Below are 26887 nucleotides of genomic sequence, written 5' to 3'. Positions count from 1 at the left end.
GTTAAAAGGTGCCCATAAATTGATGACGAGAAATTGAAAATAAAAGTTGAGACTTTAATCAAGTATGAGAAGTGGATATGATATATAAATGTGAAAATGTGATTAAAAATTGAATATAGAATGTATAGAATGCATACTTAAGATATAGTGACCTATGTGTTTGATCAATTAGTATGAACTATGTGAATTAGGATATATGTGCCCAATTGTTCCCCAATGGGAGCAAGCATGGACACATGAAACCTACAAAAATGCAACAATAGCTTGTCTCAAGGTGGTAAGATCAAGAGGAAACATACGAAGAACATGAGTAGAGTATAATATGATATGATTTATCATAGAAAGCAAGTGATAAACAAAGGAAAAAAATGCCAAAACATGTCATATGAATAAATGCCCCTCAAGGGACTATTTTTTAATAATTCCATCATCCATAAATGATAGTGGTCATGCATGATCTATGCATATGTTGTTGTGAACAAAATAAACATATGAAGATAACTTCTAGTAGAATAAACATATGAAGATAACTTCTAGTAGATGTACTTTATTTTGTGATGTTTCACTAAAGGTTTTTATGTTACCACATTGAAGCTTAAGAAAATGAAAGTAGATTATGTGACTTTTGTAATTTCAAATTCACATTAATTTTCTTTCTATACTCTTGGTTCTATTTTAATGTTCCTTGGAATTCTAAGTCAACCATTATATCAGCACATAAAGTATCATTTATGCTCACATGATGTATACATTTGCTTGATTGCCATTATGTTTAAACCTTCATACATATAACTGATAGTTAATATACTTGATGCATGCTTACATGTTTCAAAAAACTAATATATTTATTATAACTATCATTTTAAAAAATCCTAATTACTCATTTCCTCTTGATTATATTCATTAAATTGATGTGTTGAGGTTGTATTTCCTTTGTCATTAATGTCTTTAACATGAACAATTATTTTTTGAATCAAGTTGTTGTCAATAAGATCTTGAAGTGTATGTTTTGATGTGATATATCCCCCCACAATATACCCATGCATTGATCCCAATCACAAAAGGAATTATTGAGGCGTGGTGAGGCACTTTAATATTTACCTATTAGTTTAATAAGATGCAATGTGATAAGTTGATCTTGCAATAACTATAGTACATTGCATATGGAAGATCTTCTAATTTAGTGAACTTTATATACCCTCTTTGATTTTATTTTAATGATGTGTTTATGATGATCATCAATGATAATGATATTTTTTGTTTTACCTCCATTGTCCCCATTTTCAAATTTGAACAAGAATAATTCAAAGTCATTATTATCCTCTATTATGTGTAAAAGACTCTTGATAGATAAATGTTTTGGATTAGAAAAAAAACAAGTTTTGAAGGGACCCAAAACCCTTTACAAAAAAGATCAGTTTGGACTTAACAAGATATTAAGTCAAAACAGATAACTACAAATAAACAACCCCATAGAAACATATTCAGTAAAACATCAATGGGGTAGAGACAAAACCAACCTCAAAAAGGGACACAAAGAGGGTATAACCAATAGGCACCCACAACCTAAACAAAAGCTACACAAAAAAACAACAAGCAATCAAAAACCAAAGAAAGGGCAAGAGAAAACTCCAACCCAATCACCCTTAGTCAGGGACCCTCAAGATTTACCTTTAGTATTGCCTTTTGGGAACGAAGAGTTGTGTCAAAAGAGGGCATAGGCATCTTAGATTTCTTTCCCTTAACAATTATCCAACCCTCTTCCACCTTAGCAACCGCATCAAACCAATTCGATGAACTCAACGCTAAACCACCAAAAATTTGAGGAGCACTAGCAACACCCCCCTTCTTAGAGGCACAAATACTCCCTCCAGGCAAAGCATCATCATGAACACTACCAGAGTTGACAGCCAAAGCACAATCCCCGGATGTAGACACTCGGGGCACAATTCCACCCACAGAAACAACATGAGGGACATGAGACTGCAGACCAGCCTCAACAACCACGCCACTGGAAGCCATAACAGTTTGAGAAGAAACAATAATATCTACGCTGCCATTTGAGAGCCCTTATGAATATCATATTTCTTCTCAACCATGCAATGTTGATTTGAAGTACCGTTCCACCATGAGGCCGACAAAGTCTTCTTTTCAAACCCACAATGCTCAGCTGCATGACCCATTTAGAAACATCTTCGACACATAAAAGATATCCCTTCATAGTCCAAAGATTGAACCCAACTGCCCATAGAAGAATTTATAATGATCTCAACAGGCAGTCTTTTTGAAACATCTAGCTCAACCAAAATACAAGCAAAGGTGGAGTGAAGAATGTTAGATGAATCATCATCCACCAACAGAAAATCCCCAAGAACATTACCAACTTCCCCAAAAAGAGAATCAACCCACAAATGAAGAGGGAGATAAGGAAGCCTAACCCAAACCGAAATCTTATTAAACGTTTCAAAAAAAAGATTGAAATCAGAGTGCCAAGGTTTAACCATTAAAGGGAAGTTGTCCTTCCAACAACAAAAAAATTTCACAAAAGATTTTCTTTCTATCCTCGACATTCTCAAATTTTGCAATAAAAAAACCTTTAGCCATAGGGTAAATATGAATAGTACCATTTATAAGAGGCTCCCAATAATGGGAGATCCAATCATGTAGCTTAGGGAGGCTAGGCCAAAAACCCTTGAACCGATAGATAACACCATGATCAAGAAAAACAGACACATTGTGTTTTATATCCAGCTCAATCTCCTTATTCACCTTCACTGAGATAGCACATGAGACAGGGATAAAACCTATATCACCAGATCGTCACTTGAACACCTATTTAAAACCAGCAGAAAGGCCTCCAAAGGTCGTCGTCACATCCCCAAAACCAAAAATCCTAGCCGCTACAATCACAGCCGAGGAGGAAATAAGAGAATCCAAGGAAGGGTGAGCCAAACCCTCACCACCCACTGCAGAGGCCGCACCCAGGAGGGAATGCGTAGCTGCAGGGGAAGCAGCGCGCACAGCAGAGGCGGGAGCCGAAATTGCAGTGGCAACAAACATCGCACATGAATTCATTCACCCTTGGTTCAAAAGTCTATCTTTTGACAAATAAATGTTTCTAGATTAAATTGTGTTAGTCTTTTTTGCATCAACATTTTGAATCACACTTTGTGATTCATTATCAGGATGATAGAAAGCTAAAGAAGTAGAATTTAAAACATGCTTTAGCTATTATTGTTTGGAATCTTAGCACATTGTCTATTAGTATTATGCTACTGGATAATTGTTAGATAGGCTCAATATTATATTGAAAATGAGTAACATAGGCATTGGCTAAGACTCCAAATGGATTAAGTCAAGCATGAAGTAAACTATAAAACCAAGTGCATGCATAACCTATCAAGCATTAAGGAAGCAACTTAGCAAGCAATCCAACATCATAAATGCAATCTAATCATGTTACATTAAAGGAGTGTATGTTAGCTAATGAAATACGTGTGCATGCACAATGCTTTCTTTGTGGTTATTCAATGCAATAATGTACATTAATCGTTTTTATGCCCAATATAACATATTTAGATTCATAATGACTGAAAAGGTATAGGTGTGCAATGTTTCCAATATGCCACTCAAATTTGAAGTTGTAATGGTGCAATAGGTTCTCAAAGATTACAACCTATGGTGGCATACTACTTTACTTTATGAAGTAGCGCATATTGTTTAACATTATCAATTGTAAGAGTTACAACTTGTATTTATTTTACTCAAAGTTCCAAACAAGGTAATCTAATGCAACATTATCCACATGGACCTATCACCATGGAATACTCAAGCCTTCATACTCCACTAATACAACAATGATTATGGTTAGAAAGGTGTGGTGTGCATCTCTCTCGACAAGTATGAGTTAATGTACTAATATATGCTACAATATTTTTGTGTATACATATTTTTCTATATATTGGATTATAGAAACAAAAAAACGATGACAAACAAACCATTACCGATTTATTGAAAAGTTTGAAGCAATGCAAAACATAGCAACATTACTATAAGTCAAACTAAAAGTTATTAGGACAAACTACTGGTCACATGGGGAGAGGGACCAGTAGTCGTTAGGGCTAACTTCGTTAAAATGTAGCCGTCACATGGAATATCGTAAGACCTCCGTTTTTTTTTTAAAATGTAATATGGACACTTAACTATCTACAATTAAGGTTTTAAGGCGTGACTCATCATGCAAGTCGTCAAAATAACACGTCTAGTGCGAAGGGTCAAAAAAATGACTTTTTAAAGATTCGACCAAAACTTAATCTAAAAATCCCTAATTGTTGAATTAAAAAATATCATTTGTAATTAATATAATATCGTATTTTTGTGTAAAATATAACTTATATGAAACTTAAATGGACCAAATACCTATTAGTAATCATAAATGTGTTATGTCTAAGGGGTTGAGTTTAACTGGTTAAAACACTGGGTTCTCACTGTGGAGACCCAAGTTCAATTCACAATAGGGACATCTAAAATGAATTCTAAGCTGTGGCTCTTGGCCTTCCATAAAAATGGGGAAGTTCTAGGGTCAATATAATAATAATAATAATAATAATAATTCAAAATAATGTGGCTTCGGCCTATTACCTACCAAAAAAAAATCAAAAAAAATAATAAATATGTTATCTCTAACTTTTATATCCAACACTAAAGGACCAATAGTTGAACACAAAAACAACATATTATGATATAAAATAAAACTTACATGAACACAAAGGGACCAATTGTTGAACACTAAAATTTTTGGACAATCCCTCACATTTCATGGAGAAAAACAAGGAATTTATTGTGTTCACCTTTTATATTTGTGATAGGACAAATTACTAATATGAAATACTCCAATGCATATACATTGCTACCCCAATAGTTGTACACATAAGAATAATATTTTCACACTATGATAACACTACTTGTTTAAGTGAGTATCTTATTTTATAAATGACACATATATAGTGGATAGCTATGATATTTTATTTGAAACAAAAAATGATTCATTTCACTTGTTAATTAATGTATTTATGTCTTTTTTATATAACATTTATGGGTTCTCTTATGTTCAAGTATTGGTCCATTTTGATCAATATTTGGTAATTTTTTTAATTACATGTAGATTGTTTATTTACATCATATAGTATAAATGTGGCAAGACTGGATATTATATGCACAACTATAATGACTATTGGACCCCGTACAACTACTGGTCCCTCTCCCTGTACATCATATAGTATAAATATGTGGCAAGACTGGATATTATATGTTATATGCACAATTGCTATAACGACTATTGGACCCCGTACAACTACTGGTTCCTATATCAAGCATTCACTTGAGTATAGAACTAGGACAAACTGTAATCAAAACAAAACTTGGGGAAATCACTAGCCAACCAAAATATTAATAGACAATAATAAAAACACAGGAACAAAGGTGAGCAATAAAGACCAATTGTTACAAGCTTTTTTACATGCAATGGTAGGTGCCCTCTAAAACAATACTCAGGTCTGCCTGACCCACCATTTTCAACTGCATTTTTTTTTGTTGATCTGACCTACTAAGGACAACCTTGAGATGCTTGATAGGTCTAGGAGCTCTATTTTCCAAGTGAATGATAACAAGGAAATTGTCCACCAAATTGCTCCTCCCCTTCCCACTTCTAGCACAACTTGCTTCCTTCTCAATCATACCATCTCTAGAATACCATTAGTTGTTGAGACAAGGGCTTAAAATCTTGACAAGTTTTGTATCCTTGAGGAAACTGAGAGGGGGGCAATGTTCCTAACTTTATTGTCAATTATGAGAAACATATCGTTTCAAAATGCATCCATGATTCAGCAAATACATTTAGCATTCAACAATTAGATCTAAATGTGACTTAAGGTATATATCATATAATATCCATTCATGCTTTGTTGTAAAGAAAGAGAAGCTCTAAAATGGAGTGATAAAAGTTTTTCATTTGCATTTCATATGTCCATGCAGAGAATTCCTAACCTTCAGGATGCTGGATTATTTAATATCTTGTATGACGCTCTGATAGTTAAGATAATTAACATTACAAAAAGTAGAGTTGAAACAGAAGATTAATTGATAAAATACTATGTTACCCTGAGTTTCCGGGACAGGGGGACGAGGAAACGGGTTTCGGGGAAGGATTTTTTTTTCCCAGAGTAGGGGACGGCAGGAGATGGCAGTGGGGACAGCTACATGAAAAATAGGGAAAATTTAAAATATATAGGGAAATTTGAAATATTCGTATAAAAACATGGATAAAGCATGCTTATGTACACTATAAAACCTTAACATATGACGTTTGTGTTAAATAATTTAAATTGAGAGTTTGCATGAGAGTGGAAGGCAAACAAATAATCAAAATTCAATCATTAATTTTATGGGACAGCCAGAGTACAGGTTTCCGAAAGTTTCCGAGTTTCCGGGACGGGTCAAATTATACTGGAAACACGTCCCTGGGTAACACTGATAAAATAAAAATATGATGCAACAAAAATCTGGGCAACTGAACATTTTAAACAAGCAGATCAATTGGTTCATTCATGCAGGGAGAAGAAAAATGCTACAGCTTGTTGTCTGTGTCATCTATTAGTATAAACCCTCCATTGGCCCCAATTCCTAAATCCACAAGTGTTTCCATGTCATCAATGAGAGGAGTTGGAAAAGGCGTGTCCTACATCACATATATTCCACTATTAGAATATTCATATAATAAGTTTCATTCAAATGACCATTTGTGACCTAATCCCTTGTCCAGAATGTGATATGCACCTCTTCTTTGAGAAACAGCCTTAGCTTGGTAGGCTTCAATTTAAAGAACCCTTCGCAAAGCATTTTCAATTTTCCAACCTGAGTCCGCAAAACCAGAGAAGAATGTCAAAACTAAAATCATGAATTGCTAAAGATAGAATGAGAAAAACACATCTTAGAGGTGTAAAACAAAAATAAGAAATGGATATACCGTTGTTGTAGCTGGCAACTTCTTTGTTATTGGAGCCTTTTCCCCAGCAGTTGTTCCTACGTATGTTAATGTGATTGCTGTAAAAGATCAAACACAGCATATCAGAGAAATGTCATAAACAAAGGTCACTAGATTTTTTTTTATATCATAAATTTCTTAAACTGTATCAAAATAGATGCCAGATCCTCACAAATAAGTCCTGCTGCCATTTTTTGAGGACCAGTTACCCCAAATGACAAGTTTTCATCAGGCAAATCATGTATTGCCTTGAGTTCATAAAACCTGTCCACATTTTATCATCTGAATATTAGCATCCTATACATTCATTCTTGAGTCCCGATATTTGATAAACTACACCATAAATTACCTTGGGTGTTGTTGCAAAATCTCTTCCCGACTCTTGCCTTGCATTGTAGTCATAACTAACCGTACATACCTACAATATGGATTTCTATGTTCAGTAGCTATCCACAATTTTTTTTGCAGAAGAATTTTGGACACATTTTAACGGATGATTTATGCACCCAGGCAATCTTTATGATCACAGATTCACAACTGAGATACTAAAAAAATATTTTCGGTAACCATTAACATGGGACAAAGTAAAAACGAAGAGCAATGGTGTTCTGCATTTGGACGGACCTTAAATTAGGAATTATTAATCATAAGGCCCTTCATATTATCATGGCATCCAGAATTATTTTACAGGAATAAATGCAATAGTATCATATTTGTAAGTCTAACAACTTCCAACACCCTGAACACTCTAATTACATCATTGAGAACTGCATATTGAATTGGCAAGATTTTCTTCTGACTATATCATGCAGACTAATTAAGGTAAACAGAGATGTAATCTGCTAGTGACCTATATATCTTATATGCAATTCTTCCAATGATTAAAATCAATTAAACTTCACTCTTAGGCTGCGAAACACATTTTCATAGATGATTTGTGAATAGAAGGTTTCAATAATGAAACTTAAGTAAAGGTCCAAAAAATGAATTCTTAAAAAAACCCATAAACACAACAAAGCTCAATACTAGTAAAAAAAGGCATTTTGATTTTATCCTTTGTTACTTTGCTTTAAGATCATTTCTTGCCCACGAGATCAAACAAGAATTATAAGATTAAGACTACCCTACCCTTTTAAGCATGTCAAACTGTAAGTAGTTCATTTCAAACAGCACCACCAAATGGACATCATCATCTATTGCTTTGGGGAATGATGTCACCACCACATACGTCTCTCAATGAAAGCAGATGTCCCCTCAATTTTATTGTAATTCATTTGAAGGAGCCTGACTCAGTCATAGTAACAGACTAAAGAACATAGTACACAATACAGCTACAAAATTAGTCAACAAGTCATGAAAAAATGCCAATTAGAAATCAGATCCAACTCTGAAAAACCTCCCTGTTCCAGCAGCATGCTAATTTTCTCAACACCTGGCTCTCTTTTCTGTCCCCTTTTCTAAAAGCTCAGTAAGCTTTAGTTCCAGTTTTGACAGAATGAAAGGAGATAGGATGGGCCTTGGTAGGCCCCTCAATCCCTTTAGTGTCTCTTATTTTTTCATGTTAGCCTAGCTGGGAACGGCAAGATGTCTCCAAAATTATCAGAAACCTTAGGAGCAAGATGTACTGAGGATGGACACTATTTACAAATCCTACCAAGAACATTTCCTAGCCACTTTCGTGTAGTGGAACTCCAATATGGAAATGGCATACATCTTCCCAAACCCTCAAGACAAGAGATGCATCCTCAAGGTGATTTGGATTAGTAGTACTTATCTAATCTTGTGCCATTTATTTTATAGTATGTGCATTTCCTTACACAAGTACATATGGACCACAGTTGGCCTGGTGTTTTCCTTCAAACAAAAAGTGAGCACATCAATTTCCATCCTTGCTGTTGTCAATGTGACACTGCAGTTCCAAACAAAATAATAAGGGCAGAGATGAAGTTAGCTCTGTCAGCAGTAGGAAAAAAGCTGACTGATTTCAACGGTAGTAAATTTTATCGCTTCTGGCAATCTTCCAAATTTCTACTTCCATTATGAATATTGCTCCTGATATTACAATAATTATGAATGATGCACACTAAATACTAATGGTTTCAGGTAGTGTAGAAAAAATATATCTCGGTTTTGGTGAACCAAAAGATAAAGATTTTTTCAATTATTTGGGACAAATTGGGGTAGGGTCATGACGAAGGTAAGGGTTGGAAAAAATGGGCCAGGGCTCAAGTAATGCTTAGCTATCAAAATGAAATCTCTAGAAGACATTCAAAAAGAAAAACTTATCCCTTGACTAACCCATGTGTCATCCCCTAAAAAGTGGCCGTGTTCTTTATGGCCATCTAAAGCATGTCCTGTAGTCTGGAGAAATACACATATGGACAATATTAGGATGAACCATAGTTCAAAAACTTGGGCTTCACAATAACTCAGCAAACACAGAAATTTCAAAAACTCACTCAGCAAAAACTCAGTAAAATTTTGAAAGGTAAAAGAACATATAAATTTGTAAAAATATTCTTCCAAAAACGCATACTACAAAACTTAGAACACAAATTATTGATTTCCTTCATACATAGATCAAAATTAGAGTTCAAAGTTGGAAAAATGACAAAATCCACAACTACAGCAATATATTAGCAAAGCCAACAAGCTTTCTACAAAGAGATTTGCAATGAAAGTTTGTTATATTGCCACTGAACAAATGATTTACGATATATTACAGTATAATGAAATAACTTAGCTATATAGACAAAGATAAAAGAGTAAGACATATTAAGATCACACCATGTTCAAAATCCTATGAAATGAGACAAAAAGGAAAAAGAACTAAGTAAGCAACTAGATAAAGTTTACCTCATTCATGCCAACACCCACCTTGAGTGCAACTTAGAGTGTAAAATGTGTTGAAATGGGGTCCTAGCCATGAGACATAAGCCAAAACCCAAATCAATATCATTCATTGGAGGAGATAGCAACCAAGATCCAACTTCAGTCTTAAAAGAGAGCTGGATATTGTGTATGACTATTTCCTCCTTTTTATTTGATTGATTGGATATGATTTGGTATGATAATGCAAGAATTAGGTTAAATGATGCAAATTTGACCAGATTAAGCATAAACAGACAGATACAAAACAAAAAGAAAACTCAGAAGTATATATCTGGAAATGAGATGGAGAGAGGAATCTGTTATTGAAATATGGAGCTAAAAGTGTTGGATTATAGAGCTAGGCGCCCTAGTCATGAAGGTGCTTCCTTCAACTGAGGCTTCGGATTCCGAATTAGGATGCACTGTATATCGTTCCCTCCAAAATTCAGCTTAAAAGTCAGTCAGGTGTGAGAATCGGCATAGTCAGGGGTTTCCACTTATTCGAAGTCTAGAACTGTTCATCTCAGTCTGCTCTATACAAATTTGCAACTTTCTATTGTCAGATCTATAACCTACACATAGAGAAGACGGAAAAATAGTTGTGTTGAAGAGGGGCTTGCCTAAGTCACACCCCGTATTGGTGTTTTCATCTCCACAACAACTATGATGATGAGAAAGAGAGCTTACTTCTAGTAGGGAAGAGGCTAAATTAGAAATGAAATGCTCAATTGACAAGATTACATCTTAGGATTGATAAATGTGGTGATGCCATACTATTTAGATAAGTCCTCCAAGTGTTGATACAATAACATGACAAATCATAACAAAATGTATCATTAAAACATACTTGAAGATAAGTTGTTGTAGCTTGATGATCCTTGTACTTATATCTCCTTTTGAATGAAGGAATCAAGACTCTTGTATCGGAATGATATCTTGTGCATTCTTAATTGATTCTTGTGAACGATAAGTGATTGCCTCAGATAGGGTTCTCAAGGTATTTTCACATTTAGGCCAACTTCAAACAATCATCCAAATATCGGGATTGGATCACAAATGGCGAGAACCAACACTTGCAAATATTCAAATTTGGGTCCCTTTTGGAGGGACTAGGGTGCTAGGCGCCATAGTCAAGCCAAAAAGGGACAAAAAAAAGGTGGTTTTAGAGGGCACAAGCCCAAGACATAGGATCAGGTCACTTCATTAGCATATGACGATAGTTCGGATGAGATAAGGCCAAAATAGGCTCAAAATGATACAAAAGGAGGCACACTAAAGCAAAGGCCAAAAAGGAGTGAAATTTTAAAGGGGTTACAATTTACGACATTACAGGGTGAAGACCCCTTTGCCACAAGATGGGCCTTGTACTTATAGTTAGAAAAATTAGCTACATATTTGGTGTGATACACCACTTGCATCGAAACAACTTTCTTCCTTTCGGAAAAGGTATAAGATCCCAAATATGATTCTTCATTAAAGACGAATATTCTTCTGCCATAGTTGTATCCAATTCAGAAATACCTACCGTATTTGAAATCTTTTGAAGATCATCTAAAATGGCATGATGCAAAAGACTAACACACGATGTTTGTGAGCAAGTATGACAAGAATTTGAAGGATCATGAACTAATGATCTAACTGCATCAAGAGTCATGTGAGCCCATTAAGGAAAAGTCGGTATAATTGGTGGTGGTGGATCTAGAACAAAATCCTCATCCTCGAGAAATAAGAAATCCTTAAGAGATGGAGTAGGTAATAAGGGAGAAGTTGGTGACGAGTAATCCATCAAAGAAAAGCCCTTATTGACTAGGCATACCACCTAAACAAAACATCTCTAGAAATAGAATCAAATAACCAATAAGACTCAACCATCCTCACAATAGCCAACATATATAAGCGGTCGGCTTTTCCTCTCTATGGATTTTTATTGTCCAATTAGAATAACTGCCCAAGCCTCACTACCAATACTTTGAATAAGGATATATTTGGCTTGACATGGGACCAAGCCTCCTCAAGAGTCATATTTTGAGTGCAACTTAGGGTGTAAAATGTGTTGAAATGGCATCCTAGCCTAGAGACATAAGCTAAGACCCAAATCAATATCATTCATTGGACGGAAATAGTAACCAACTTCAATCCTAAAAGAGAGCTAGATATTGTGTATGATTATTTCCTCATTTTTATTTGACTGATTGGATATGATTTGGTATGAGAATGTAAGAATTAGGTTAAATGATACAAATTTGACAAGATTTGGCATAAACAGACAAATACAAAACAAAAAGAAACTCACAAGTATAGGTCTAAAGGGAGGAAAATCTTTAGGGATCGAAAGGCGTTAGATGATGCCTTGAATACATTCTTCAAAGACCATGAAAGAGATAAGCCTATGAAAACCAATTCCATTAAAACCTTTTAGGCAAAGATCACAGAGACTATTACGAGGTATTTCACTTTGCATGGGAGATTTACTAGTTTGTTTGGCCACCATTTTATTTTACTAAATCACTTTCGCCATAAATTAGTTGTCTTTTAAATTTGACTTGTTGTCCTCTTCAGAAGCCAAGATTAAGGATCACAAGAAAAATGCTAGACTCTCGGTTCTCTATGAAGGCTTAATTATGTTGGTTATGAAACATACAAAATCTATCTCAGTGCAACAGGAGCCTAAGCACACTAAGCCCAACAATAAACATATCAGATTCCACTACCCGGGCATGTCCACTGATACTGAGGACATTGCCCCAAAGGATGAAGAGGAATGGGATGTTGATGATTTTGAAGGGAGATCGGCTTCTAACAAATCTAAGAAAAGAACCAAACCCCAGATTTCCTGGTTGCATGGTTCTTCCACTAGCAATGATGAGGAAGATTTTGTAGACAAGAACAGAAAGTCTGGAAAAAAACCCAAGAAAGGGTATAGGGAAAGGGGAAAGCAAATTTTAAGGGAAGAACAGAGCACTAAGGAGGACATCCTTGATAAGGAAGTGGGCAAAGGTGAGATGTATATGCCTCATGCTAGTGAGTATCTTGGCCATATAGAGGAGGATATTTCAGGTCACAACCCTATGGAGCAAATTGAGGATGCCATGGGTCTTGCTACAAGTGCAGCTAGTGATCAGCTTAGGCAATCTAGTTGGTTCTTTAATGAGATCACCCTTATAAAGGAGAGAATTCAAACCCTTCATAGCAGGTTAGATAATGTTAATGGTGGAGTGATGTTGGGAAGGGTATGGGAGACGAATTTAAAATGCTAACTTTATTAGAGGAGGTTGCCAGGGATGTGAATGTTATAAGAAATGATCATGGGAGCAGATATAGTATGCTGGAGGAAACTATCAATAATGTCCATAAGAAACTTGAGACTGTGGAGAGTGTCAACCAATCTACCATTCAAAATAGTTCTGCTGGCCTCTGGATTCTTAATGACAAGGTCAAGGGTCTGAAGATTGTGGAGAAGGATAAGAAAGGTAAGACTATTAGGGCTAATACTGGAGCTGCTAGTGATGTTAAGAAAGGTGAAGCTGCTAGTAACGATGCAAGGAAATATCAGGGAAATAAGTCTGCTGCAAAGGTGCAAGGTCCATCTGCCAGAACCCAGAGCCATTCTAAGCCTACGGAGGACCAGACAAAGGTTATTAAAAAGATGAAGAACCTGCATGATTGCCTAATTTGGAAGGATCTTGAAGCCGCAAAATACTTGAAGCAATTACAGTAGTTGTGTCAGGCTTTAGCCCTTGTTTTCTTGCCCGTTGTTCTTCTACTGTTTTGCTGATGGTTTGCTCTTAGTACCCTGTTGTTTTCTGGTTTTAGGCAGCTTTTTGTTGCGCAAGGTTTCAAGACCCCTTCAAAACCTATTTACCTTACTCAATAACTTAACTATGCATAAAAAAAATCAAGAAATTGTATCCTCAACATATAAAATTAAGATTGAGACAATGCATTATAGAATGTACTTGATCTATCAAGCATTGTGATTAATCCTTGAAATCATATACAGTTCCTGCATATTTACTAATCCATTAAAAACTTCAAACATATCAATTCCAAATGTAAGATGTTTTACACTTGGCTGATATTTGAACAAAACATCCATGGGGAAATGAAGGGATGGAGAATAAAGCATACACTCATATCAAGCTTGCCCCAATCCTCACAATCTCTATTCACAAGAAACAAATAAAGTATGTAACAGTACAGTTTTCTTATTTATGGAAAAAAAGAGACTAACCTGATTTCCGAATCTTTTCTTTCACGTTGTTTAACCTGTTAAGAGCACAGTAATGAACTTACCATTATCCATTCTACTGACTAAATTATTCTGTATTGAAAATAATACACGTAATAGCTTACTTCACTTCCATTCAACATGAGAATCTTTGAAAGTCTTCCAATTAATATATAACGTGATGCACCTCCTTTAGTTGGATCATTAATTGGATTTTCAGAAAGTCGAACCTCCTGCATATCAAGAACGAAAAGAAGTAATTTACTAACATCTAGTTAGAAAACATAAATCAGTTATTGAAATGAGAACCTACTTGGTATCCTGAAAGCAAGGTAAAGATTACGAGTGCTTTTTAGTATTTACTTGCCATTTTGTTTAGTACATTAATATTCAAAAAAAATAAAAAAATCTCCTATATCATAAATAATTTGCACTCAAACTACAAGGTACCATGCCCCAATGCTCCAAATGTAAAAACATCAAGTAAGCAGCTAACTATCAATTACTTAAACTTCAAGGATAACTATCAATTACTTAAACTTCAAGTAAGCAGCCACTTAGTTGATATAATCTAAGTCACCGCATTTGAGTTCGAATTCGATTTCGCCAACAATAAAATTCAGATGAAATTCAGCAACAGGAAAAAATTTGAAAAAACAGTTCGTCATTAAATTCGCTTTATATAAATTTGATTTTTAAGAAAATATAAATAATATATCCAAAAAAATATCAGAATAAACAATATTAATTTTTTTTCTTTTAATTTATATATTTTAATTTTAATTTGTGAAATTTTATATATAAATAATTAAAAATCTGAATTAAATATTCTAAAATATTTAATTTTTAATATATTAAATGTTAAATCCGAAAATTTTTATAGTAAATGTTTATCTCTATTAAGCCTTGATTTAAATTTTTAAGTTTTGCTTTAACTTTTTTAATTTTAGTTAACATTTATATCGGGCAACAACTTTTATATTTAAATCGGGCAATTTTATAAAGTCTTTATATCCCCAACTTTTATATCCTGATAAAGTATAAATGATTATTGTGCAACTTTATAAAGTATGGTTTATAAAGTCTTTATAAGCATGGTTTATAAAGTCTTTTGGAGAAGCAAAAAATAATATTTTTATCGAAAAACTTTTATATCCCATCTCCTGATGCGGTCATTTACAAACCCTACTGCCGACAAGGCATCGCATCGACCTGTGGCCCTTCTGCAGCCCTCATACCTCTCAACAACAACTTTGAACTGGTCATCCGTCGTTGGAAAAAAACTCAGCCTGTTATCCTATGAATTTTAGACGATTTTTTGCGAATTGCATACCGATTTTATGAGTAAGCCGACAATTTGGCGAATGCAATGACTAAAGATATAATAGTTTGTCATTATGGTATGCAACAAACCAAGGCACAGCAAAGGGTTTACAAAAACATCAAAAGGGCTGTAAGTAGAAAGAGTATAAAAAAGTGAACTTGTCAGATACATGTCAGAAGAAACACATTTGCACTTTGAGAACAGGAGAGCAAAAAGGAATTGTCCACCAATATCCATGAAATGTCAAGGATATCCAAGGAAAATCCAGCTGGTATTCCCAACTTGGGTCTTAAAGACATCCCCAAACTCAATACAAGCTATTTGAATATTCCTTGTGGTTTTAAAGAAGAAAGATAAAAATTTGGAAACAAAAAACTGGTTCTATATTCTAAGAATCTAATGGATGGCTGCTTGCACTATTTTTCTTTATTATGAATCTGATATTAATTTTCATATTTCTAATTTTTAGCTCTATATGCTCTGTGTTGTCCCTTAAAGCCATAGCATTTGCTCCCATTCAGAATCAACCTTGGACACCCAACGTAAAGAGGCATGACAAGATCAAATTCTCAGTTCGGCCTAAAATTTGACCAACATGCATTGATCATTTTGTACTTTTGCAGTAAACTCATGTCCAGCCTCAATGCAGCATTTTTGTATAACACTGGAAGATGTGCTTGAATAAAAATGTTGTGTTTAACCGCAGAAAGATCTCACTGGAGAAACCTTAATTGTTTTTTAATTTGAGTGAAACACTGAAAATGCTATCCCCAACCAATAAAATAGAGATCAAGGTGAGAACTAAATATATCCTAAAATATTTTAAGTCAACTCATCACCCAATCCACATATTCATGTTATCATTTCTACCTCTGGTACGGATCGCCTGCACCCTTTCATCACCTCCTTTAAGCAGTCATATATAACTTCATAGCAGAGAAAATACCAACTCCTCTTTTAGCAAATGCCTTGCAAAAATGTAGGTGTAGCTGCAAACCACCAACTTATGCCCCAAAAAGAAGCAATTCAAAACCCTTTAATCTCAGTTAGTAAAGTATATGGCAGATAATCCTCTCCAAATGCAATTCGGGAAATCACCTCCAGTAACTCATAGCCTTCCCTTGAGGGTTAATTAGATGTAGATTGAATTTACCCAAATGTATATTTTGAGAGTCTAACATATTCACCTATTTTTGAGTTATTCATAATTTCATAGTGCCTTGTATATCAGAGTTTCAGCCCCTTAGCCTTGAAAGAAGGGATAAATATTTACAAATTCAAGTAACCAACCTGTCACAAGCAGTGTCCTGCAACATATATTTCAATTTTTCTCATGATATTCTCTGCCATTTACATTGACTGACAAGCACATTGATTCCTAAGCAGTGTTCCATAGGGACACGTCCCACATGAAAAATCACGTGTTTCCAAGATGGGGACATCCCCGAGACTCGGAAACTCTAGGGAAAAATCCCCCAACCATCCCTCCACCACCACAACGTACCCTCTGTCGTTTTTGGGACGTTTCCTCTAATAGGGGATGTCTCTAAGACATTTTATGCGGGAAAATGACATTAGGGGACGTCGAGACATCCTCAAGACTCCCAGATGTCCCTCAATCTTGGAGGGGACTTCCAAACTAGCTTGCAAAATTTGAAAATTGTTTGGTACCGTTGAGTCTATCTCAGGTTGTTTGGCATGGTTGCACAAAGTGAATTTTAGGAGGTTTTAAGGAGTTATTTGGACCTACAATAGTGATGTTCCAAACCGGCAACATATTTTCCACTTGTACCAGACCTACATTGTCATACACTTCCCTACCTGTTGTGATCATTTCAACTCTCTTTTCAAGGTATTCTCCTTTATTGTTTTCTATTGGACACTAGCTTCATGCGATTTGAGAAATCTTGAATGTGTCTTTTCAATGTACTTCCCTATACCACCATTTGTATTAGCTTGTAATCGTTATTTGAACTTATATAGCTGAGATAACATTGTTTCAATTTGCATGGTTCTTATGCTTGTTAGAAAATATAAAATCATCTATGGTGGTAATTACACATATAAAGATGTTTTTCATGACGACAAAATTGAAATAGATTTGTGCTATTGTTTCCATACCTTGAGCTGAATGATAGGGGTAATTAGAGCTTTTACTATCTTTAGGGTTAGATCCTTTTAAGATACTCCAACACAATCTTTCTACATATAACTTAATTGTTGGCAGTAATATTGTATGGGAATAAACAGTAATTAATTAGGTAGTACTTTACTTTGTTAGTAATGTAACCGAGGGATGGTAGTTACGGGTGCGACCATTGTCCCTCGCACCCCCTCGGTACCTTTATATACCATGGAAGGTAACTTGTATAAGAACATGATTATGAATGGAAATAGTATCTCTCATATTTGCTTGATCTTATCATCTGGTATCTATGGCATTATTGTTTATCGTTAAGCATTCTATCTGTATGTTTTAAATTGTTCACCTAGAGGGTAAACATCTGGTGCCGTTGCCGAATTGAACTTGGAATGACGGGAACCCACTACATCGCACAACGATAATGGGGCAACCAGTGAGTGAGGGAACCAGCAGCAATCCTAAGGAAGAGCCGACGGAGTTGTTTGAAGGAGAGGTAGCATTAACAAGGGATTTCACTTGTATTCTCCAGGCATCCATCGAAACTTACGTACCAAAGGAGGCCACGACCGAGGATGTCCCTAAGAGCACAGTGTGGAGTGCCCTTGGCGTAAGTCCCATCGTAAATCGGTTGATGAACAACTTGCCAAACTTGCTAGCACAAGCGTTCCTTGCCCTCCAAACTCGCCGGGAAGAAACCTAACGCAAGACCCATCGACAACAAATTCTGCAACAATTTGAAGAAAGGAGTCGCTAAGAGGAGGAACGTGACGAAAGTCGTCGAAGAACCTTCAACCCCACAAAAAAAAGGAATTGATGCCCATGACGCTAAATAAGCATTGAAACCGTGTTCCGAGGGAGGAAGAAGATGTGCACGAGGCAGCAGCAAGGACACTGAGGTTAGAACAACAAGTAGAACATCAACGACGACTGAAGAAACTTGCCAAAGAAAACACAACTAGCAATGATGGCTCAGGTGTTGAGGGCCAAGTTTCCAAACTAATAGAAACCACCAGGAAACAGTTGGGGGACCTTTCCCTAACATTGCAAGAGATTGGTGACGGGAGTACGGTAGAGCCGTGCACGCCATACAGAGGTGTCGAGACCAGGAGGGAAGAGGCAACAGAGATCGAGAACAAAGAGGCGGAGGATACCGGTGCGACCGAAGGTGTCGGGAGGACACAAGGTCACAATAGTAGAAGCAATTTGTTCGGTGCAGGCTCATCACACCTTGGTAGTCAGAGCAACTTGGTGGGACCCAACGGACCAAATCTCGGCAAAGTACCTTCGGGAGGACCAGTGTCTGGAGGAGGAGTTCCTGGAGGGTCAAGTTCGAGTTCCGGAGGGCAGACTGGCCTGCCGCCAAGGAACGTAATGGCGAATCGGCAAAAATTGCCGAAGTTCACCGGAGATGGGAAAGAAGACCCCATACGGCATTGTCGTACATGTGAGACAATCTGGTCAGTCAATGGCGTGGCCGATAGTGCGGAATGGGTGGTGCAATTCCCCTCCACCCTACGAGGAGTAGCCATTGATTGGTACTCGGATGCTGATAAAACCAAACTGACAACGTGGGATGAATTGCACAACGCCTTCGAAACGGAGTTTCGACTCCTCAGAGACGATAATGAGATCATAGCAGAAATCCCGAGCACCAAGCAAGGGAAAAGTGAGACCATTCGAGCATATAGTCAACGCCTGAAGGAATTGCTGGGAAGAATGGATAACCAGCCCGGCGATGGGTTGAAGAAAAGATAGTTTGTGGAGGGTTTAAAATCGTCACTCAAAAGGAAAATGAAAATTGTACCCCCCACATCCTACGAAGATGCCTATAATCGGGCAATGGACCTTGAGAGTGAAGGGAAGACATCCAGGAAAAAGAAAGACAGATCTGGAGAGGACTCCTCCAACGAAAGTAGCAGCAACGAGGGGTCAAGTAAAAAGGTGCAAGCCCTTCAGAAGGATATGCATCGCATGATGAAGGAATTCAAGAGCATGAAGGGAAGCACCAACAAAAATGAGGAAGTATGGTGCGCAGAATGTAAGGAGGAAGGTCACACAAAAGGCTCCTGTCCAAACAAGGCCTTCTGCAATATTTGCCAAGTGTTGGGACACTCCACCAAAGAATGTCCCTACAACATGAAGACACGAGGGAACCAAGTGCTCTTCACCCAAGAGCAGTCGTCAGCGACAGCAGGCACATCGGAGCCTCAAGCCAACACCACAGCATCATCTAGCGGTTACAGACGTAACTAAAGGGGAGGAAGAGGCAACAATAATAATAGCAATAATGGGAGTTGAATGCAGTACGATGCCAAGAGACGATCGATGATTCAATGTTGGGCATGCAGCCAGTGGGGACACTTTGCGCGGGATTGCCAGAAAGAGGAGACACCACAGCACTTGTGCAGATGGTGTGGTCCTGGAGACCACGATGAGACAAATTGCCCCAAGCCAGGGGTTAATCTTCTCAATATTGAGAAGGTGGGTGATAAAGAAGTACTGGCAATCACCCATGCTCAAACCAAAAAGGCCACTTATCCCGACCCCCGTATGGAGAAGGAGATATTACGAGAGGCAAAAGACAACATTGAGCGTGAGATGACGGTAGAACAATGGAACAATACAGAGGTGGTGAATACATCATCCCGTATTGAAGCCGAAAATAACATAATTGGGCAAGTCTTGCAGATGGAGGTGTCCATAAGGGTGAAAGACCTTCTAGACACAATGCCACAGCTGAGAACAACCATTTTCAGTTTCGTACAAACCACTGCACACGCACCTTCAGGTGCGTCCCAGGCAGAAGTTCTGGTCAGCCCCTCGGCTGACCCAATGTTGTTGGCCTTAAATAGTGGTCGGCATCCTGTGGTAGTGGAGATGGGAATTCTCGGGGCTATCCTCAAAGACACCATCGTGGACAGAGGTTCGGGGATGAATGTGCTGTTGGAGGATACATGGAAGAAGCTCGGGCTGCCAACACTATGGCCACCCACATTCAACTTGGTGGGAGCAGACCAGCACGACATCAAGCCACTCAGCACCCTGATGGCCCAGCCGATGACCATTGGCACACAACCCTTCCTACTGGATTTTGTGGTAATCCCACTTAAGAAGAAGGGGTATGACACCATTTTAGGTAGAGGGTGGCTGGTTATAGCAAAGGTGAACCACAACTGGAAGAAGAACACCCTTTCCATGGAGAAAGGGAGGCGGAAGTACATCATTGACCTAAGGTCCCACGTTGTCGGCGAGGAGCTTGCATCATCAGACTCAGATTCAAAGGACTCAAACAAATGGGAGTGGGATTCCCATGAAGGTAAAGACGAGAAGGAACCAAACGATGAAGGAGTGCTTGAACTCGATGGTTGCTCAAAAGATGACATTTGCTCATTGAATGGACTCTTCCACTAGCAAATGGAAGACTATGAAGTGTTTCACCCTGCTTGTCACATGCTGCAAATTGAGGACGAGCCAGGCGAGGAGTTCCCGTCAAAATACACGGAGTATAAGGAGGGAGACGCAAAAGTAAATGATGTTCCGACGTACAAATTTTCAAAGGACAGACTAATGCGGTACGAAGACCCCACCGTGAAGGAGATGAACTTAGGAGACACTGCCACCCCTCGAAATATCTGGGTAGGCGACAATTGGAGCACGGTGCTAAAGGCCGCAGCATTCAAAATCTTCATGGAATACAAGGACGTATTCACTTGGTCCTACAAGGATCTGGAGGAGGTCTCGCCAGAATTGTGCATCCATCGGATACCATCGGTCCCGGGAGCCCAACCGGTACGGAAGAGGCCGTACCGAATGAATAAGAACTATGCTGCTAAGGTAAACGAAGAGATTTTACGGATGCTGGAGGCCGGCATCATATTTCGGGTGGAGACAAGTGAGTGGGTGCCGCCGATTGTGATCTCACTAAAGGAGGCCAACCAAATCCGCATCTGCGTGGATTTTCGATGCCTCAACGCAGTCACCATCAAGGATCCGTTCCCTATACCTTTCACAGACAGCATCCTGGAGGAGGTGGCTGGCCATGAAATGTACTCATTTTTGGAGGGCTTTTCCGGATACAATCAGATTTCGATAGCTAAGGAGGACAAGTTGAAGACCACCTTTGTGGTGGAGGACGGAGTCTATGCGTACAACCAGATGTCGGTCGAGTTGTGCAATGCTCCCGCAACATTCCAGAGGATAGTCCTTCACATCTTCAATAAGATGTCTGTGGGAAATTTTAAAGCCTTTTTGGATGATTGGTCGATTTTCAATAGCGAAGACGCTCACTTGGTGGCGCTGAGAGAGTGCATGGAGAGATGTCGAAGGGCCAAGCTCGCCTTGAATCTGTGGAAATGCAGATTTCTGGTACCACAAGGAAAGTTGCTGAAAACTGCCCCATATAAGGTACGGGTAATTGTAGAAATGGATTCGCCGATTGATGTGATGGGAGTCAAGTCCTTCTTGGGACATATAGGATACTACCAAAAGTTCATCAAGAACTTTGCCCAACTTTCATTTCCACTGGACAAACTGACAAGAAAGGGCGAACTATACATATGGGGACCGGCACAAGGGAAAGCATTCGAAGAACTCAAGAGGAGACTGGTGGCAGCACCCATTTTGGCCTATCCAAACTAAGACAGAGAATTCCATGTACACATGGATGCCTCGAACTATGCCATTGGGGCTACACTAACACAAGAAGGGGGACATGGGTTGGATCATCCAATCTATTTTGCCAGTCGGTTGATGTCGAAAGCCGAGAACTACAGTACCACTAAGAGGGAAGCCCTCGGAATGGTCTATGTCGTACAAAAATTTCGGCACTACTTGTTGGCGACACCCTTCACTTTCTATGTGGATCACCAGGCGTTGATGTACCTCATAAATAAACCCATTATCCAAGGCAGGATAAGCAAGTGGCTACTACTCCTTCAAGAGTTCACTTTCACAATAATTGTACGGCCAGGCAAGAGTCATGTGATTGCTGATCAGTTGTCCCGGATTAGGTTGGGAGAGCCACTAGAGAGGGTGAATGATGAATTTCCAGATGCTCACCTATTCAAGATCGCAGTACTGCCATCGGGGAATATCTCTCCACCTTCGTGTTTCCACAAGGTATGCCACCTGGAGAACGGAGGAAACTCGTGTTGAGAAGACGCACATTTCAGTTGATTAATGGATTGTTGTATAAAATGGGACTTGACCAAGTGTTGCGTCGATGTGTGATGGAGGAAGAGGTGCCAAGCGTTCTAAGGGAGGTACATGAGGGGCCCACGGGAGGCCATATGGGATCAGACACTACGGCAAGAAAGGTGTTGCTAGCGGGCCTGTGGTGGCCCACATTGTATAATGATGCTAGACAATGGGTAGTAGGTTGTGATACGTGCCAGAGAGCTAGGAAGCCGCTAAAGAGGGATTTCATGCCCCTCAACCCTTCGCATGCTCAAGAACTATTCAAGTGTTGGGGGTTGGATTTTATTGGGCCACTCAAGGCCAGTCGTGCCAGGAGGTGTCGCTACATTGTGGTAGCCACATAATATTTAACCAAATGAGTTGAAGTGCGAGCCCTGCAAGATAACTTGGTCGTAAGTACAATAAGATTCTTTTATGAGCACATCATTACACGATATGGTATCCATATGCAGTTGACCAGCGACAGGGGTGGACATTTTGTGAACCATGTCATTAAGCTCCTCACTACTGAATTCAAAAAATTTCATTCATTGTCCAACCCCTATTACCCACAAGCCAATGGGCAAGCGGAGGCTACCAACAAGATTCTCGTGGGACTGATTTACAAGTCTTGCGGTGTCGAGGGAGAAGACTAGGAAGAAAAATTACCTTCGGTCTTATGGGCCTACCGCACAACCTACAAGGTGACCACCGACCAGACTCCATTCCAATTGATGTACGAACAGGAAGCTATTGTGCCTGCTGAGTTCATGGTGCCAAGCCTTCTCATTGCAATCGAGAACAGACTGGGGGACATGGAGAGCCTGAGTGAGAGGCTGTATGTCTTGAACAAGTTGGATGAGAAAAGAATGATGGCCCAGTGGGCTACAGAGGCAACCCAACAAAGGAGGAAGCTGTGGCACGACAAGCACTTAAAAAGAATGAGGTTTGCTCCAAGACAACTAGTACTCAAATATAATGGGCGTAATCAAATTAAACCAGGCAAACTCAAGGTAAGATGGTTATGACCATATAAAGTCCGCGAGGTGGCTAAGAACGAGGCAGTGAAGTTGTGGACACTGGATGGATGGGAGGCTGCAGGCAGCATCAATGGGTTGAAATTAAAACTATATCATAAGCAGAGGCGATCGACCGACCCCAAATCCTCCCAAAGAAATACTTAGACAAAAAAGAAAAAGAAAAAAAAACCGTATTGTAGGTAACCATACAACCGTACAGTGGGAACCATACGGGTATTTTTTATTTATTTATTTTTATAAAAAAAAACCGTACGAGAGAAATACTGTACATTGGGAACCGTACGGAAGAAAAAGAAAAAAGAGACGAAATGAAATACCGTACGAAATATATTTATTATCGTACGGTGAAAAGTACACAGGAGAAATCACCGTAAGCTATAAACCGTACAACGAAGGAAGGGAAGGGCAACCGTACGACAAAGGAAGGGAAGGCACCGTACGACAGCTGAAACAAAACGCACTGAAGAGCAATTTCGCATGGTCTGTGTACGGTCGACACAAGGCAGATTTATTCGCACAGCAAAACACCATACGGTCAGTACAGGTATTGTATGGCAAAATTTCGTAAGGCCATTGAGGTATTGTACGGCATGTTGATTTTCCCAGGTTTTATTGGATGTATTTTAATGTATATATCTAATTCAATCTGATACTTGCATTCTTTTAATTCTATGTGTTCTCAAATTGAATAACATTATACTATATATATTCCTTTGGAGAGGCATGTCCTTGAACGGACATGTCTCTCCTTTAATTATAATAATTTAATCAATATTATAATGTTTCATCGATCAATTATCAATTTAGAATAATATAATAGATTAATATTGAATATTAAATTTTATATGATTAATAATAATATAATAATATAACATAATAATATATTATTATTAATCAACATATATTATATGTATTCTCAATGATCATTCGACTGAAGCTACAAACATTAACACTCCCTCTTAGCTAGGGAGGATAATCAGACAGAATGTGTAGTGATCTCCCATGTCAACACTTATGGCCCTTACCATAGCTACACAAAACATAATTAACACTCCCTCTTAGCTAGGGAAGATAAAATCAATGCAAATGCATTAAGTCTAGACTAATTATGGAATAGAGAAAATATTATCTCACTATGATATCAAAAAGTATGGTATAAACAAGAATATCAAGGCACATGATATTCACCATAACTCAAAAAATATCATCTCATGATATTGGGAGTATTTGCATCAACCATATGATGCTCATCACAGGGGACCATAGTCTCAAGGTGTGAATTTGCCTCTGTTGGCGATTCTATTCACAAGCTCTTGCGTGGATTGTCTCTGTCAACGATTCTATCCATAAGCTCTTGTGTGGATTGCCTCAGTCGGCGATTCTATCCATGAGCCCTCACGTGGATTGCCTCAGTCGGCGATTCTATCCACAAGCTCTTACGTGGATTGCCTCAGTCGGCGATTCTATCCATGAGCTCTCACGTGGATTGCCTCAGTCGGCGATCCTATCCACAAGCTCTTATGTGGATTGCCTCAATCGGCGATTCTATCCATGAGCTCTCACGTGAATTGCCTCAATCGGTGATTCTATCCACAAGCTCTTGCATGGATTGCCTCAATCGGCGATTCTATCCATGAGCTCTCACGTGGATTGCCTCAATCGGCGATTCTATCCACAAGCTCTTATGTGGATTGCCTCAGTCAGCGATTCTATCCATGAGCTCTCATGTGGATTGCCTCAGTCGGCGATTCTATCCATGAGCTCTTGTGTGGATTGCCTCAGTCGGCGATTCTATCCACAAGCTCTTACGTGGATTGCCTCAATCGGCGATTCTATCCACGAGCTCTCATGTGGATTGCCTCTGTTGGCGATTCTATCCACAAGCTCAAGTTATTGTAAGATCGTCACCTTCCAATAACCTCAAAAATACAAGTGGAAATCATTTGGAAGTCGTCACTTCCTTATGATTTACACAAGGCCCATAAGGCATTAAATGATTTCATTAGTATAATAATCAATTGAATCAAGTTTTACCTCATAAGTGTTTCACCATCAATAGTGAAAATCCCTCTCAATCACTATGATCAAAATTGTCACAAGTTGACTGAACCATCTGCTCCCTTTGAAGCTCAAGTTCTTGTATCAACCTCTTGTCCTCTTTTGAAATGTCAGACTCCCTCTGCATCTGGTCTCAATCATCAATTCGTTTATAAGCATCAATTTATTTCTCCCTTTAATTCAATTTTATTGTGCTTTCGTCCTTAAGTTTAAAACATTTCCTTTCATAAGGTGAGCCCATATAAGAAATATCACGCACGAATCATCTCTCATCATAATTCCCCTTGAATGATGTAGAACATTTTCATAATTTTGATCAACACTTTCATTATGAATCTGCCACACACAGTCGTTAATAACTTTTGCAATTTACCAAATTTATCCAATCTCTTCGGTGAGATGTTAGAAAATATAATTACAAACATTTCCTTCAAGTTATAGCTAGATCCAATGGTTAAAACAAAAGTTATGACATTTTTCCCAAAACTGCTAACCCTAGGTAGGGTTTCAAGTGACCTGCACCAAAGTCGTCATATCTTGCACAAAACTGAATCAAATTTGATGAGATAAACATATTTGAAAACTAGAAACACAAATCTTTCCATCAATATATAATAGTCCTCATTTTGAGGCCAACCAAGGGCCGTACAATGGCATATTTCAGACTGAAAATTCTAAAAAAAACTGAATTCTCCAACCCTCTCCAACCTCCAAATTAAACTTCACAGGCCTGAGCTCTAATACCATGTTGATACATGGACCAGCTAGGACTCGAACCTAGGACCTTCCATACGCTGTTGGACTGCTCTACCACTAAGCTACTAGCCCCTCTTGGACCAGTCCATCGTCGGTCTGGGTGTGGCTTATTTCCAACACCAACACCCCCCCTTAAGCCACACCCCTCATGTGCTTAGGGCTCCTAGCCTAGACCTGGCTCTGATACCATGTTGATTTTCCCAGGTTTTATTGGATGTATTTTAATGTATATATCTAATTCAATCTGATA

At 38.3% G+C, this 26887-nt stretch overlaps 1 protein-coding gene across 1 annotated transcript in view; it reads right to left on the bottom strand.

Annotated features, from left to right (window-relative positions):
• Positions 1-6417: 6417 nt before the first annotated feature.
• LOC131068002 (tubulin-folding cofactor E) overlaps positions 6418-26887 on the bottom strand; it is a 215867-nt gene continuing 195397 nt past the window's right edge. Inside the window, exons 9-15 of the mRNA XM_058003191.2 lie at positions 14267-14374; positions 14145-14179; positions 7392-7460; positions 7215-7306; positions 7025-7101; positions 6835-6912; positions 6418-6736 (exon numbers count right to left, since the gene is read on the bottom strand). Of these exons, the coding sequence (XP_057859174.1) occupies positions 6626-6736; positions 6835-6912; positions 7025-7101; positions 7215-7306; positions 7392-7460; positions 14145-14179; positions 14267-14374 (570 nt within the window). The 3' untranslated portion in view covers positions 6418-6625. The remainder of the gene's footprint in view (positions 6737-6834; positions 6913-7024; positions 7102-7214; positions 7307-7391; positions 7461-14144; positions 14180-14266; positions 14375-26887) is intronic.

The sequence above is a fragment of the Cryptomeria japonica genome, chromosome 6 (genome assembly GCF_030272615.1).
Source record: "Cryptomeria japonica chromosome 6, Sugi_1.0, whole genome shotgun sequence".
Classification (NCBI taxonomy): Eukaryota; Viridiplantae; Streptophyta; class Pinopsida; order Cupressales; family Cupressaceae; genus Cryptomeria; species Cryptomeria japonica.
This window is presented reverse-complemented; position numbering and strand designations above follow the sequence as displayed.